Here is a 17,437-nt window from a genome sequence, read left to right as displayed (position 1 = left end):
TCGTAGGGAATGTATAAAATACTATCTATAATTCAAAAATCTTATGTATACCATTACTATTATGTCGATTTAAATAAGGAAATCAATATGCTGATATGTAAACATAAATGTACCATTCCAGTTTCACCTCTATTGAAAGTTGAATAGTACATTTCAAAAATCGTATCGGCGTTGATGATGCACTAAGAGAGGGTAAAGTGGAATGGTAGATTATGTCAAAACCGTAATCATAGATTACATTTCTACTTCAATAAAAATGGATTTAAAAAATGGATAGAAAATTTGTCAAAGGTTCATTATCATTTACAGCTTTTTGGTGATTTTTTTGGCGATTAATATTACTTTTATGAATATGCAAAAATGTATGTTTTGTTTGAACATGTTTTTAAAGAACTTTGAGAGGGAATATTTTAGTCGACAATTAAAACAAGGGAAATATTATAAAGCAGTACTTTTTATAAAAAAAAAAGTTGCTTCGCTCCTAGATTCTAGAGGAAGGAGGTTTAGAAAATAGCCTTAAATCAACCCAAAACATTACCTGAAAGATACAAACCTTTCGGTCCAACAATTTCTTAGATCTTTAGCTTCCGACAAAACCTTTCCTACTTAATAAGAAAAAATAGTGGCTTTGCCATGGGGCTTGTCTTTAAAGGTGAAATATAAGAAAATTATTTGTGTGCTATATTCGCGGGTTATAGATAGATAAAAAATTGAGAAATAAAGATCTCTGGAGAAAATGTAATTATTGGAAATTTTCAGTCTTTTAATGGATAAATAGTGTTTAGACTGAGTAAATAACTTCGGCATGTTTCTGTGGTATCCGCCTAGGATAAATGGCAGACACCAAAGTTCGAAAAGACTACGGCAGTGTGACAGACGTGGACACCTTACTATAGAGAAGCTACGCTTCTCTAACAATCACTAAATAACAAACAGCATCTATTCAGTTGTTCCTTTATTGAAGGTCTAAGGATTACTAAAGTTGTACAACATAATATAAATACATATGGATTAGGAATAAAGATAGTTAAAGGTAAATCATACAAGTAGAACATAGATAGTTGCAATGGTTAGGTAGATGGCTATCCCTGTCCGGGGAAGGCAGGATAGCCCATGGAACAGCACAATAGGTAGATAAGCATAGAGGGGTTGAGTGGTAGGTCTGGGTACTAAAAAGGGAAGGTTTGATGATTACTGTGACAACACAGTCTGTGTGGGGGTGATTCTATCAGGTGAGGGAAGGCTTAGATCCTTTATCCTCAGGGTTGAGGTGGTGCTGATAACTTGATGGTTGAAGGGGAAGGTTCCGGTGCTTAAGATGGGAGAGGGAGGGGTAACACCCCTCCCTCCATTTGCAGGACAACTGAGAGATGAAATCAATACCGTTATCTGACATATTTTCAGGTGGCTTTACAATTGTAGAATAACAGGATTTAGCTGGGTGCGTAGCATCACTATAATGTCTTGGTTTCTGCATGGCCCAGAGTTGCCGCATACCACATTTCCTCAAAATGTCCGTTGAGTTCTCAAAATCCCCCCCCCCCTCCCTTATTTTTAAAATGAATTTGAAAATAGGGAGGGGGGGTTCTTTATTCGTTTATTAATTCAGATATAATTAAATTAGTATATTTATATCTTAATCTAACCTAATCTGTATAGAAATACTTAATTAAATTAAAATTTTAACACTCCTGCTTTTGTCCACTCCTGAGTTTGTCCTGGAACCAATATTAGGTTAAAAAGATATAATTAAACTCTCCATTAATACATACTAGCGGCTGCAACCATAGCATGTAGGCTCGTAGAGGCTCTGTATTGAAAGGGTCAAGGATGAGCAAAAACATGCCTATAACAATCACAAGACATAAATATAAATAATAATAGCATAAAACCATCGTATTCTATGTAAAGCTAATCTAAAAAAGAGAACTCAATCTATCAGTCAAGTAAATATTGAAATCTTAAGGTTCAGAGAAAACAACCTTACTACTTTATGTAATGTACTAGCCCTCTAGGGGCACTTGAGGAGGGGAGAGTCGAATTTGATAACCGAATTTATTATTTTAGAATTTAAAAGAAAAAGTAAAAATAATTATATATTTTTTTTTTTTTTGGGGGGGGGGGGGTAAGCCCCCCTCCATATTTCATTTTAGGTAAAAGAAATTAAAATTCTTTTTTTGGTAGAGGATAATTTTTTTCTAGCTGCGATTTCTCTTGGGAGGGTGGTGTTACCCAACCCCAAAAATAGTTATTAACCTTCCCGGGACCTATGAGAAGCTACCCTGTTAAGGAGAACCCGATCAATTCAGCGGTTAGAGAGATCATTCGGAACAAACACAAAGACAAACGGACATCATGTTACTTTAGTATAAGGATATAAGTGTTTAGAAAAGATAGAATAAACCACAGAATATGGCTATCATTCTTAATTTTTGTCTATCTCTTGAAAGAAAAAATTCCCCTGATAAATAAAAAATATGTTCATATATAACAGCATATTGTTAACTCTGAATATACACACGTAGCAAATCACCTAAAAGGGAGAGAACATTGGACTAAAAATTATGTTTTTTTAGCCCAGGAGGGTCGAAGGCTCAATCTATCAAAACGGAAATTAGTTTTATGATTTTTATTTTATTATTCATGGGATGTTGTTCACGATACAATACATTAGTTTTCAGTATGGCTCGGAACTGGTTCTTATCCAGTTGATATAATTCCATACGGACAAAAGGCATTTTCACTTTCTTGTAAGGTTAAAAATTTTAAGAACTACATTGTATGCAGCCCTCTCTCATATGATAAATACCATATCAAGATAACTAACATGTAACATTCAGGGGGGAATATTATGCCATGTAACTTTGTCTTACTAACATTATATCATTAGTAGCATAGCTACTCTATACTAATTAAGTATGTAAGTTCGTCTGTTTATACGTTTAAGTTACATTTAAAAAATTCGAAGGAAGGAGAATAAGTTGTTAAAAAGGCACAAATATTTTCAGAGAATACAATATATATCCTGGTGGCTACAATAAAATTTAAAATCCAATATTTATGCCTCATTTTTCGATGAATCCCTATAAAAATCTATTTACACCATATTTTCCCCCCGGTTATCTAGGACTATTTCTCGGGTCATCTCCAAAAACGTCTCCTCTCTCGAAAAAGTGTTTTTTATGGGTCCGCTGCCATAGGCGTCCAAGGGGGGGGGTAATGGGCCATTTGGCACCCCCAAACGATTTTGGGGGTGCCGTAGGCACCCCCAAAATTTTTTGAACAATACCCCCCCCCAAAAAAAATTACCCCTACCTTGGGGGTGCCGTAGGCACACCCAACAATTTTGGGGGGGTAATTACCCCCCCCCCAAAATAAATGTTCTTTAAAAAAAATTTTTTGGGGGGGGGTATTTACCCCCCCCAAATTGAATGTTCTTAAAAAAAATTTTACTGAAAATTTTTTTTTTGGGGGGGGGATCTATGATGTAATTGTAAAGCACTGAAGATTCCATAAAATAGATACCTAACTAAATTAAATATTTCATTAAATAATGAAAAAGAATTTTTATAGGCGATTTCTTTTGGGAGGATGTCAGGGTGTCTCAAAACTAGTTATAAAACTTACCAGGACCTATAAGACGCTTCACTTTAAAGTATAATCATATTGGTTCATTGGTTAGTGAGTTAATTATTGTATTTTTATGTTCTAAAGAATGAGATACTACTATATATTTGAATAGTAGTGGCGCTCTTAGCATCTAAGAACTCGTGTTTTCTAAAGGGTAAAAAGGGAGGAGAAAAATAGCCTAAAACCACTCAAAGGATTGACCTATAATAGTTTGGAACCATCATGTGATCTATGTGAAGCTTTCCTAAAAAGGAGAACTCAGTATTAAAAGTAATGAAATCTGAAGCTATAGTCAAATAAACCTTACTTACTACTTTATGTTATAGGATAGTACTTATTAACATAATAGATTAGGTAGGTGCTTTTTTTACATAATTAAATTACCCCCCCCAAAAATTTTACCCCCGGGGTAAATTAGTTTGGGGGGGGTAATTCCCCCCCCCCAACAGATTTGGGGGGAGTATTTACCCCCCCCAACAGACTTTAGGGGGGGTAATTACCCCCCCCAATCAAATTAAAAATTTTGGAGGGGGTAAAAATAAATTTCGGCGCGCTTCGCGCGCCATTTTACCCCCCCCCAAACACGAATTACCCCCCCCCCTAAAATTTTTTACCCCCCCCAAAAAAAAGAGCTTGGACGCCCCTGTCCGCTGCTATAGGGTTCCTTATGACAGAAGTTTTTGTAAATCAATATGTATTTTAGCCTAAAATAAACCATAAACAAACAAACATAAATCAATAAAAAAAGTCGGTGCATAATAAAAACATAAGAATTATCCAAATCACAAAAAAATTACAGACATTAATTTTTCCAAATCAAAAGAACAAGGATCATCCACAGGTTTAATAGCTATTTATCGCATCGTATTATAGACAGCTTTACGCAGATAGTAAAGGAAAGTTGTAAGATTAAATCCGCCCTGAGTCTAAAAAAACTGGAATTAAAATTATCCTTTTTATTGTAAAATTGTCTCTAATACGCGTTTTAATAGTTATTTATCGCATCGTATTATAGACAGCTTTCCGCAGATATGAAAGGCAAGTTATAAGAATAATTCAGCCCTGAGGCTAACAAAATCGGTATTAGAATTATGCTTTTTATTGTAAAATTTTCTATAATACGCGATACAAGATTTTCAGTATGGCCTAGAACTGGTTCTAATCAGGAGGATATTGATCGGTTTCGAAGACATACCGGATTTTTTTCTTGTATGAAATCAAGCTTCTAGATACCCCAACCGTTGACATGTTGAGCAGCTGTAGGTCTGTACGGTTCGAGAATGATAAGTTATATCAAGTCTTTCTTGGTAGCGAAGCTACTCTTTCTAAAATTTACTTTGTCGAAGGTCGAAGACGGTGAAAGTCGCTCAATGTGACGTCATAAAAATGAGGGATTATCCATCTCATTTTTTAGGGGTTTTCTTTCCCACTTCTCCTCTCCTCATCCCTTATTTTTATGACGTCAGATTTTTTTGAGCGGCTTTCAGCGTCTTCCCCTCGGTCCATGAGACTTTAACGCTATGGGAAAAATATGATTTTATCGGCTACTATTCAAGATATATGACTGAATTTTTTTGTGATGATTCCCTGTACCAATGAACATCCATTATATGATCTTTTTGGTCCGTCTGTCTGTCTGTCGGTGATGCTTCAAAAAGATTTTTACCGCATATGTTTGCGATATGTTGTATGATTTATTTCTGATCATCTGTTTTATAACTCACTTTGTCCATTTGTCCATCCATGTTTTTTATGTGTTTTCGACAAACCCCAAATTGTGTCATAAATGATCCATGAAGCTAGTAAAAGTGGCGGCAAAGATTATGACGTCAAAACATTAGCCAATGAGAGGCCAGTATACACTGTAATTGACCGATGGTAAAATTTTATAGTGGCCTCTCATTGGTTAATTTTTTTGACGTCATAATCTGTGCCACCACTTTTACTAGCTTCATGATCCATGTGACGTAATGAAATTAGGGAGATGAGAAGTGGAAAAGAAAACCCCTGAAAAAGAGATGGATAATCCCTCATTTTTATTACGTTACATTGATCATTTTTGACACAATTTGGGCTATGTCGTGTTTTGCTACTTTTTGATGGTATCATCTATATGTCTATTCTTTTATTAAAACATTCTTTTCCTTTTAGAGACGTATTCTTTGATTTCTGGAATATTGCTAATTTTCTCATAGTGGGCCTTCAGTACTGGATACTTATCCTAAAACAGAATATCAATTACAGAGAAAATAAGGTATGTTCATTTATTAAAAATTGGATTATACATACATAAAAGTGAAGCTTTAAAATGAGACAAACAGTAAGTCAAATGATTAACAACAGTAAGGTGTTTTAATTTTTAAAATCTTAATTATGCATAGAAAATAAAACAAATATATAAAATGCTTTATATATTTAGAAAATCCAGTTCTAGTACATCTATGTTTTAAATATCTAAAAATAATTTTGTCAACAAGTTATGCCTTATAAACCGATTATAGGCCTTATTTTGAAGATTTGCAGATTTAAAGGTTGTGGAAAAAATGCGCACATTTTAAAAATTCAAATTGCGCGGCTTGTATTAATATCAGCAAAACGTTATGCATACCGTTAGAATCGTCAAAAGTTCTAGTCATGAGCTACGTGGTAAAATGTACCAAATTACTTTAAACTTTTCAACCTTTTTCACTTTTTTTAACTTTGCTCTTAAACTACAAATAGAACAAATATAATACTTATATTTCCAAAAACTAGAGTTCATGACGACTCTAACAGTATACATAACGTTTCTGATAACACTAAAGTGAACCTACAGTATACGTTACAAAAAATGACCGGTCTTTAAAATGCTATTGCCCCCCTTCTAGTAAAGTTTTAACCATATTTTTTGTGTGTGTGCTCTTTATACATATGTATGCTTGTGTTTGTTGCGGTAAATGAGAATAAGAACATTTACCAACATTTTGAAGGCTATAAAAGAAGATATTAAAAATGTCAAAAAATGTATTTTGAGTGAATTTTTTCCTACCTCTACTGAAACGGTCTCACTAAAAGTTGTCTCAGTGCCTTGATATTTGAGATATCAAGTTACCAATCTAGGATAGTACACAGAGATACCACAGTGAGAGGTTAAAGAAGACTAAACTCCAATATCTCAACCCTAGCTTCACTTTTAGCGAGCTAAAGCCAAACCAAAGACTCATACCTGGAATCCTGAAAATCGAAAATCGAAAATGTCTCGATTCTAGCCTATTCTAAAGTCATTTTAGACTATGAGTTCAAATGGTAACTGCTTTTTATTCCTTATGCCATTACCAAAAAGCTAAAGAACTATTTTTTAGCCCTTCTGTGGGCTGAGATCTGAAAATTGGGCACCCTGGGCACAAAGCCCAAATTTCATCGATTTAGTGTTCTTGATACATGCTTTTTGTGCTCAAATGACTTGTATGAGAGCTATGATGCTGAGTAAGGTGTCTATAGAAGCAGAATTTTATGCTTGAGATAAAACTCTGAATAACCCCTAGGCTAAAATTAATTTTACTATGTGATTTTTGGGCTTAAGTAATATTTACTTTAAAAATTAAGGGTCTGAATTTTTTCATTTTGAATATTTTCTTTTATAGTGTGGTAGGGGTGAAGCAGTTCAACCCTACTGAGCGAGTTCGATTCAAACGAGCCCCTAGCCTTAAAGATTCTATCAATGAATAACTAACAGTAGTTACTGCTAAAGAGATATATTTTAAACTGAATACATTTACAATAGGATTACTACTTTATATACACAAATAGATGATAAATAGGTTAGGTAGAAAGGGGTGCGGGGAGATGGGGGCGGAGCCCCATTTTGGTGAACAGTAGAGGGGTAGGCTTCAGCAAGGGGAAGGTAGACATCTCCCGGCAAAGGTAGGTGACTGGGGACTTGGGGTTGAGAGGGGCCGCGCCTCTCCCACTATCAGGGGTGTCCAATTTGACCGCTGCTTTTGAGGTGTAAGCAAGGCCCAGAAGGGGGCCGGGTGAAATGGTGATAAGCTAGGATTAGCACTGGGTTGTGATTTGATAAGCCGAAGCGTAGCATACTCTATAAAAGGCTTGTCCGTATGCCGCCTACCACAACCTCCCCTTCAAGGGCTGTGGGACCACCAGGACATCAGGCCTTGAACCATGGGGGGCAGCAGACTCTCCCTGGGGCACAGCGCGGTGTAGGACAGCTCAGGCCACACAGGCCCCTCGGGAAACTTGTTGCTCGGTCTGACTGTGGTTGGAGATCAGCATGGTCAACTCCCGGTTGGCTCCCAGCTGAGGGTTGGCGACGGTCAGGCCTCGGCGGTGGAATTTAGGCCTTGTCTGGAGAACCCTCTCTGTCTCGGCTGGCAGACACGGAGACCCAGGCTCACTCTAGAGGCCCCTAGAGGAGGGACAACGATGGTAGTAGGCGCGTAGAACTCCATGGGGGCGCCTGTTTTGCCCAGGTTGCTCGGCCTCTTGGCTCCTACCCGGATGGGGATAGCTGTCATCTGGAGGGGGCACATCGCATCCGCTTTGTCCTCGTGGGCCGCTACATCCATCTCGGTAGCAACTTCTTGTCCTGGGGGCTCGCTGCTGGCAGGTAGGGGCTCCATGTCTGCGTCTGGATTCCATACGACATCAGTGGGTGGTTCTGGACCGGCGGCGCCGGCCGCTGCTCGCTGGGCTGGTTCTGTAGGTTCTCCTCCACAGGGTCACGATCCTGGTGGCTGGGCAGTGGTGCTCCTGTGGCCCCGGCAGCTGGCTGGTACACGGGAAGATGACCTGGTCCACTAGATGGCACATCTGCAGCTCCGACTGGCAGCCTGGTGGCGTCCTCGTCGAAGTCCAACTTGTCCTGAATGTCAGTTGGGATCTGCTGGGCGGTGACATCTCCAGTGTATTTGCGCAGCCGACCAATGTGCGCAGTAATTTCCGAGATCTTGGCTGTTGGAGAGGCTGGGCTGATGACGTAGTGGACATCCGTCGCCTTGCGCACTATCTTCCAGGGGCCGGTCCACCTCTTGGTAATCTTGGCTGCTTTCCCCGGCACCAGGCGAGGGGCCAGATACCAGACCAGGTCTCCAACCTCGTACTTGGCCGTTCCCTCATAGGCCGCCGCGCTCCGTCGGATGGTCCCGTCTTCCCGCTGTTGGATTGCGTCAAACACTGCGTGGTATCGCTGCAGGATGGCCTGGACATTGGCTGGGACCGACACATACTCAGTGTCAGGCAGCCGGAGCACAAGGTCCACTGGAAGCTTGGCCTCTCTCCCAAAGTAGGCCAGGAAGGGGGTCACGCCTGTGGTTTTGCAGGTCTTCGTATTGTAGGCTAAGGCAATGGCAGGCAAGTGCGGCTCCCAGTTGTTGTCGTCTCTGTCTAGGAACAGCCGCATGCCTGTGTTGAGTGTCCGATGGAACCTCTCGACCCGGTTGGACTGCGGGTTGTAGGGCGGCGGATGTGTCAGGCCAATCTCGAGCTGGGCGGCCAGTTCCTTGAATACCTGGCCGGTGAACTCCATCCCATTGTTGGAGTGGATTACAGGGGGCATCCGAACGTGGCAATGTGGCGGTGCAGTAAGGCCTCGGCCACAGTGATTGTGCGCTTGTTGGGGATGGCATAGAGGCTGACAAACCGGCTGAATCCATCATCTGAAGGTGAGGATGTAGCAGTTCCCGGCTGGCGTCTCAGGTAGGGGCCCCACAAGGTCAATGAACAGGACTTGATGCCGGGAGGGCACGTGTATCCCGGCTTTCAACCGCTCCTTGGTGATCTTCTGTACACACTCAGGGCAGGTCTGGACCATCAGGCAGACGTCGCGGTGCACGGTAGGCAACCAGAAGTGCATGGCGACGAAAGCTACAGTGGCTTTCATCCCATGGTGTCCAGCCATGGGGGCTCCATGGGCCAGAAAGTACGCATCCTGATGAAGGGCCGGGGGCAGCAGGTAACGAGTCCTCTCCCCTGTCAGGGTCTTGGCGGTGATGGTGAGGCAGCCGTGCTCGTTGAGTCCGAGAGCTGCAAACCGGCTGGCGTACTGTTGTTCATCTCGAGACTTGCCCCAGAGCTCAGCCTTGGTTGAGGGCTTCCCGTCAGCCACCCGGACACGGAGCAGGAGAGGATCTTGGGTCTGGGCTTCCAGGGCTCATTCCGGATCCAGTCGTACTGCGGAGGGTCTGCTGGGCGCGGGCTCCCCTAGCTGGCAGAGGTGGTGGAGATACTCAGCCTGCTCGGCTAGTTCCTCGGCGGACGGGGCAGGCATGTTGTCATCCTCCGGGCGTCAGCATTGGTGTTCTGGGCGCCGGGACGATGGCAGACGGTGAAGTCCAGGGCCGCCAGTTCCTCCTGCCAGCGGGCTAACATCCCTGTGGATGTGTTGAGCGACTTCATTTGCAGCAAGGCAGAGGAATCGGTGTTGATCTGGAAGCTGCGGTAGGACAGGATCCCATGGAATTTCCGGATCCCATACATGATGGCGGCCATCTCTCCTTTCCAGGACGGGTACCGGGTCTCGGGGTCAGTAGTCTTGCGCCCCACGGCGGCAATGAGCCTCTCCTTGCCGTCCTGGCACTGGCTGAGGATGGCAGAGATGGCCTGGCTGCTGTAGTCAGTGGTGAGCTGGAACATGGCTGGTAGGTCAAACCTGGGTGGCGCTCGGATCGGGGCTTGGCAAAACTTGTCCTTGAGCTGTACCAGCTGGGCATCCATCTCAGCAGTCCATGTCAATGCCTTGGCCATCTTCTGCCGATTCATCTCATAGGTGAGGTCGGCGTACTCTGGGATGAACAGCCGGTAGTACCCAAAGAACCCCAGGAGCGCCAGCAGGTCCTTGGGGGTGCTGGGGGCTTGCCAGTCTAGGATGCGGTCGATGTAGTCCTCCTGCATGGCTATGCCTTCGCGACTGAGGGTGTGGCCCAGATAATCGACCTTGGCTCGGAACAGCTTGGTCTTGGAGGGCTTGAGGCGGATTCCTCCCCGACGGTGGGCTCCCAAGACCACTTGGAGTCTAGCCAGGTGGGCCAAGGTATCGTTGTGGAAGGACAGGACATCGTCCAGGTAGGACTGCAGGTTGGCACTCGGATGGTAAAATACGCAGCCACCGCGTCTAAGGCACTGTAGAAGCGGTGTCCCCCGGCTCGCTCTACCAGCTGTTGGATCTTGGGCAGGGGGTAGCTGTCTAACTCTAGGCACTTGTTGAGGGCCCGGTAGTCAACAGCCCAACGGGTGCTCCCATCCTTCTTCTTGATGGGCACCAGGGGGCTGCTCCAGGCCGAGTCAGAGGGCTCTATCACTCCTTCCTTCAGCCAGGTATCCAACTGGCTTTCCAATTCAGCCTCCTGCCGGGGGTTAAGATCGCGAAATTTCTGGCGGATTGGCTGGGTTCCAGGTTTTAATCGGAGTTGCAGCTCTACTACATCGGTGCAGCCTGGGGTAGAGTTCGAGAATACGTCTCTGTACTCTGATATAATAGTCCAAACCTCCTTCTTGAGCAGGGGGTCCTTGCGTAGAAACTCGTTCTCCTCCAGCTCAAGGTCTGCCCACAGCTGCTGCATATCTGGGGGTTCAGAAGGTTCTTGAATGGAGTGTAGGCAAGGGGGAGGTTCATCGGAGACCTCCAGGATGTCGGGCTTCACCAGCTCCCCTGTCATGGGGAGGCCGGCGTCCAGCAGGAGAGGCATCTCCCCCTCATTGACCACCAGTACTCGGAACATGTTGGCGGAGCCAGGCCTGTGCGCATACAGGCCTTCTGGGATGACAAGGTACTCCCCAAACCTCTGTTCTGGGGCAGACAGCTGGATGGCGTCTTTAGTGCGGTGCCCCACCAATTCAATGGGTACAGCCATGATGCTACGCCCAGGCAAGGCTACTCGTTTGGCCGTCCGAAGCTGGGATGGTTGGCCATTGGCTGGAGTGACGGCATTCAGCTTGTAAGTGGTCGTTGGCGCGGGGCCAGCCTTGGCTCCGGGGGCGTCAGGCCGCAACTTGACGCGCTCGGCGGCGGGAGTGGCTGAATTACGTGGGTCGGGTGCGGCTCCGGGTGCATCAGGCCACAACTTGATGGGCCTGGTCCCGGACTTAGCTGACTGCGACTTGTCTGGCTCGGCCGCTGACCGCGACGCGACGGGTTTGATCCCGGGGGTGGCTAGATCCTGCGGACCGAGCGCCGCTCCGAGTGCCTCAGGCCGCGACTTGACGGGCCTGGTCTCAGACTTAGCTGACTGCAACTTGTCTGGCTCGGCCGCTGGGGGCCCCAGGTAAATGGGGCCGGGTGGACATGGCTGGCCGTTGACAAAGTGTTTGCAGAGAAGATGGCCTCTGGAGGGCTGGAAATCTCGGGGAACGTCATTGGCAGGTTCTCCAGGGGCACCAGGGGCAGTGGGGGCACTCCCATTGCTAGCAGGTTGGTCCCCTTGTGGGCGTTCAGAGCGGTATCCACCCAGTGTGTCCCTCTCTCGACTACGCGCGGCTGCTCCGGCAGGGGGCCTGGCAGCGGCCCCTCATAGCTTAACTCTCTCTCGGTGGTCTCCCGGTCCACAGGGACACCGCGGAGGGGGATGAACTCCCCACGCACCCACAGACAGGGGGTTTGCATGTCGAAACAAAGCCTAGTTCCGAATTCACGCAAGAAGTACCCCCCTAAGTTCAGTGGATGCGAGAGATTCCTGACCACAGTCACGTTGTACAGGTGAAGTATGAGAGTATGACTAACTGCCATATACAACTCATGTAATTTCCCCATTACCTGGAGGGGCTGCCCTTCCTCATTAGCGGTCAGGATTTGGGTGTTGTCCGGAATCAACATCCTCTGCACGCCCATTGCGTGCATGAGGGACTCGGAAATAACGGCAGACCCTGGTACAAGGTTGCCAGAATCAACCATGGCATCAACCTGTACGTGCTGGGCAGGGTCGTGAGTGGGGAACCTCACCCTGATATGGCCGTGCCCCTCCCACTATCAGGGGTGTCCAATTTGACCGCTGCTTTTGAGGTGTAGGCAAGGCCCAGAAGGGGGCTGGGTGAAATGGTGATAAGCTAGGATTAGCGCTGGGTTGTGATTTGATAAGCCGAAGTGTAGCATACTCTACAAAAGGCTTGTCCGTATGCTGCCTACCACAATAGTCTGCTAAATGTCGGAAAATGTTCTTTAGTCTAATTGATTGATACAAACACCATCATACATGTATATAAAGATCACACACACATAAAATAGGGTTATAACTTCAATACATGGGGGTCTAGATCATTTTAAAGACTGGTCATTTTTTGTAACGTATACTGTAATTGTTACAGGTATTATATGCCAAGTTTTAAATTGATAGGACAATTCTAACAAGCCTTAATTAATGATAATAAATATCTGTTACGTGAGTATGGACCGACATCAATTATAGAAATGCTTCGCTATTAACAAGGACAATTAACATACTTACCAGCATAGTAAACCTTTAATCGCAGCCAGTCACTCCCTCAAAAGCTTTCTCCTGAGAAAAAATCATGCTATTATTGAATCCTTTATTTGACCGACTTGATTATATACATAACATTAAGGGAGGGCGTCCAAGCTTTTTATTTGAGGGGGGGGGGTAATTTGCTTTTTTGGGGGGAGGGGGGGTAAAAACCAGTTTTGAATTTAAATCAATATTAAAAAGTTATTAGTTATAGCAAAATACCTTTTACATACAGAATATGGGATAGAAAACAAAAGAATGAAGGGGGGTGGTGCGTTTAATGCTCCCACTCCCCGACCATTAAGGGTTAATAATAAAAAGTATTTACCTCTTTCCAAGATAACCAAGTAAGGGCATGATGTATTGCTAGATCTCCAAAAGTTAACTAAAGCAAAATTAAGACAAGAATAATTATGTTGAAAAGTATTCCCTGAAATTTTTAAATGTGTAGCAGATGCCGTAGCCGTGGCCGTAGTCGTGGCTGTAGTTGTGGCCGTAGTCTTAGCCGTAGCTGTAGCCGTCGCTACTGCCAGTGCTGCCAATAAAACATAGATTTTTAAATGTGTGAAGTATTTACGTATTATTATTATTATTATTTCATATTTTTACTGATAATTCAAAAAGTGGTTAGGATTTAAAGATTGCCTATAGCCGTTGCCACACTATTCGTTGGCTTAATACTTTGTGTATGTTTATTAAATTTAAACTGAAATTAATCTTCGATTTTTTTTAAAATTTCTTATCCACTGAAAGCAGTGTCTCAGATGCTACAGACAGATAGAGATGGGTCTTCATAAAAAGAATGCAGCGTTTTTTCGACATTTTTTATACATTGATTGATTGAACGACGACGTTATCGTCTTTGTTCAATCAATCATTATTATGAAAAGCCCTGTAGGATTTCAACAGAGTATACAACTTAAGAATTCAAAATTTTAAAATTATTATTGTAGCCATTTGAATAATGTCTAATGCAGCTCTAAAAAGACGCATTAATTAATATGCAGCAAAAATGGATTAAAGATAATTTGTTTTTCTTCTATGAAGGCCGTACCAACAAAAACTAAATAATTAAATAAATAGTTGTATACTCTGTTTAAATTTCGCGAATCGAAAAAACGCGGCATTCTTTTTATGAAAACCCACCTCAGATACTCCCTGTTACTTATATGTAGGGATTATCCTTTACCTAAATTATCCTTCACCTCTGGCATGTTCTCAGGGGCTAAAGACAAACAGACACAGAGACATCATGTTACTTTTAGCTTGAAGATGATTAAAGTCCCTCCACAGATTATGACGTCATACGATAGAATAGCCAATGAGATGCCAGCATAAATTTTACTAGTGTAAACTGGCCTCTCATTGGTTATACTATGGTATGACGTCATAATCTGTGGAGGGACTTTAATCATCTTCTTTAGCTTACCCTGTTGGAGGAGAACCATTGTCCACCTCTTAATATCAGCATTCTCTCAGAGGCAGCCAACCATGCAGGGGCAAAATTCTGGTTTTCAAGGTTTTAGGCATCATTATAATAAGACAATTCGATCAAATATTTTTATTTATTATCCATATGAGGGAATGTTTTTGTGTCAATATTGGTGCTTCCTGACTAAGTGCCGGTCAAACTCTGAACCCCCTTTCATTTCCCTTATTTTTTAAAATAAATGGAAATTTAGGAAGCTAGTATAACTGGCTGACTAAAATTATGACGTCAAAAAAAAACAATGATATGCCAGTATACACTGAAATTGACCAATGGTAAAATTTATAGTTTCCTCTCATTGGGTAATTTGATAATTTGAGTACGTTAAGAAAATAATATCGTTAATTTTTTTTGACATCATAATCTGAGTCAGCCACTTTTACTAGCTTCAAATTTAGGAAAGTGGTAGTATTTTTCTTGTGCCAAATGGCCTGGTTCCTTAACCCTGCAAAGTTAACCAATACCTTAAATAACTCAACCTAGTCTGACCAAGAGCAATAAACAAACAAATGAAAATCTTTCACAAATTTTATTTCAAAGAAAGGATAAGAGGGGGAAGGGGGGGTTCGATGCTCAACTAAGCACTTTAATGGAAAACACAAAGGAATTATTGAAGTCGTATTTGACATACAAAAATATCAACGTATTCTAGTATTTGAATTTGATGCTTAAACGATCCTTAATAAAGTTTTCAGCCAACTTCTGTTTTTCCCCAACATCCTCAGTAAATGCAGTGTCAATAATTTCTGGTGGTTTAAAAAAGAATATTTGTAATTGTAAATCTACACTTGCGTTGGTCTGCGATTCTTTAAACATTATTTGATCGAAATTTCCGTCCCTTTCATTACAGATATTTGTTAACAAAATATCTGTCTCTTTACAACAAAGCATGTTATTATCGTTATTAATAAATCTAATACCATTTTTTGTTTCAACTATTATATTAGAACATCAGCAAAAAATGGTGGAAAAACAATCGGCGAATTTCCCCCATATGCCTCAACTAAACACTGAAACTCTCCTTCTCCTAATTTTCGTTTGTTTGTTTATTAAAAGCGAAGCTTTTCTATAATTAGGGTCGGTCCGTACGTCCGTCCGCCACACAAAGATAGCTCTTTTCGTTAATTTAGACATATTATAATTGTCCTATTAATTTCAAACTTTGTATGGTGATTTCTGTAGTAGTTAGGTACGATTTAGAAATCGTAGCAACTCTAAAATCATTACCAGAATGTCCGTATGTTCATTTTAAACATGTTGATTTTTTTACTTTTTAACAACAAATTTTTAAGTGATCTAATTATCCGATTGTTTTGATTTTTGGATTACTGATTCCTTGGACTACAAAGTATAATATTAAAAGCATAGCAACTCTATAATCAAGTCCTAGAAATGTAAGTATGTCCATAAACATTATCCTGTATCAAGAAGTTTTTCAACAAATTTACTTAATAGAAAGCACCAGAGTTTTTCCTAAGGTACCATATATTCCTGATCCCTTAACAACTGACCTTTCCGATAATCCTTGACATGTTCCAGGATCATGTCTGCATGGGCAAATCCAACCTCCCCATCACCAGCAAGGTCAAACTTTCTGGCCAAAAATCTGCAAAATTTCAAATTATGCAACAAATTTATGGGCATTAAATTTTTTTTTCAAAATGTGCTTATCTTTGCAAACTTTTATAAAATTTTTGCAAAGCGGCAAATAATTTTTTGAGGGATTCAGAGATTTTTTTAGCAGGGGGGTAATACCTCCCTTAAAACTTTTGAGTATGTTAATGCTGTGTGTATCACTTTCATGGACTGAAGTTGGGGGGGGGGGGGATTTGATATATTTCATAAATTTTAGGATATCTCTCTTACCTGATAATAGTTCCAGATTCTGCCAACTCCTCCCCATCTACAGTCATGATTGGCAGGTGGCCAAAAGGGGTAGTCTCCTACCATAAATTAACTTTCCATTAGATTAATAAATAATAAATTAATAAATAAATTAGATTGATATTAATAAACAAGATAAATTAAATAGGAAGTAGTATCATTTTATTTTTCTGTTTGTCTCAAGCTTAAAATTTTGTTTAACTGATGAACCGTTAAGGTAGTGCTTTTAAGGGTCGTGCTACTGAAACTTCCGAGCTTGATCTTAAGATCATTTGAGTGGTGAGCCAGCTCTGTAGTTTTCAGCTATTTTAAGAGTAGTTGGGACAACCTCCTCTGAAAAATGGTTTTCCTCCTTTTGAAAAATCTTATGTGCAAATATAGTTTAAAACTTTACCCTCAAAGGCGCCCATTGTTGGAAGTCCAACCTGTTGTCCTCATAATCCGCCTACAAAATTAAAATCTCACTTTTAAGCAAGGAGGAAGTTGCCAATGGACTTGAAATTAAGGTATTATTCTCTTTTAAATATTTTTTCTATTTTGAAAATTTGTATACGCCCTTTGTGGGGATGGGGTGGGGAAATAACTATTTCAGTGGAGAAATTTAGTTATAAACCTTCCATTGACATATAAAATACTTCCGTGTAAAGATAAGCCATATTGTTCAAGCAGTTATTGAAATCCAAAGCTACATAAACACACATATAGACATCCTGTTACTTTCTGGGTACAGCTGTGCTTTACAATCTGATTCAAACCTTGGCAACCGCCAGCATTAGCCTGATGGTCTCCCCCTTGCCCTGCAGGTTGAAATAGGTCAGCTTTATTGGTGGCATAGTTAATTTCCTTGCACTAATAGAAATCTTAAAAATTAAATTTTTTGATAGCTTAATCTTTAATTCTAAGTAAACGCTCCTATTTGAATAACTAGCGGACTTTTCCCCAAGAGGTAATTAAAAAAATTAAAATAAAAAATATAAATAAA

General features: G+C 41.7%; 1 protein-coding gene across 1 annotated transcript; it reads right to left on the bottom strand.

Annotated features, from left to right (window-relative positions):
- Positions 1 to 4,392: 4,392 nt before the first annotated feature.
- LOC145327853 (glutathione S-transferase 1-like) lies at positions 4,393 to 17,317 on the bottom strand. The gene is made up of 9 exons (XM_080171390.1): positions 17,211 to 17,317; positions 16,850 to 16,900; positions 16,438 to 16,514; positions 16,083 to 16,177; positions 15,252 to 15,317; positions 14,512 to 14,591; positions 13,065 to 13,115; positions 5,777 to 5,851; positions 4,393 to 4,897 (listed from the first exon to the last, which is right to left on the bottom strand). Exons 1-7 carry the CDS (start codon positions 17,286 to 17,288, stop codon positions 13,080 to 13,082), a joined length of 483 nt encoding a protein of 160 aa, XP_080027516.1. The 5' UTR covers positions 17,289 to 17,317; the 3' UTR covers positions 4,393 to 4,897; positions 5,777 to 5,851; positions 13,065 to 13,079.
- Positions 17,318 to 17,437: the final 120 nt, after the last annotated feature.

The sequence above is a fragment of the Acartia tonsa genome, chromosome 9, assembly GCF_053477335.1.
Source record: "Acartia tonsa isolate MP-2025a chromosome 9, ASM5347733v1, whole genome shotgun sequence".
In the NCBI taxonomy this organism is placed as follows: domain Eukaryota; kingdom Metazoa; phylum Arthropoda; class Copepoda; order Calanoida; family Acartiidae; genus Acartia; species Acartia tonsa.
The sequence above is the reverse complement of the archived record's forward strand: the minus strand, read 5'-3'. Positions and strand labels throughout refer to the sequence as shown.

Coding starts and splice junctions, on each gene's coding strand:
- LOC145327853 (XM_080171390.1), bottom strand. CDS start 17,288: ATGCCACCAATAAAGCTGACCTATTTCAACCTGCAGGGCAAGGGGGAG. Junction 16,515..16,849: donor AACAATGGGCGCCTTTGAGG/GTAAAGTTTTAA, acceptor AATTTATGGTAG/GAGACTACCCCTTTTGGCCA. Junction 14,592..15,251: donor GTTGGCTGAAAACTTTATTA/AGGATCGTTTAA, acceptor ACCTTGAAAACC/AGAATTTTGCCCCTGCATGG.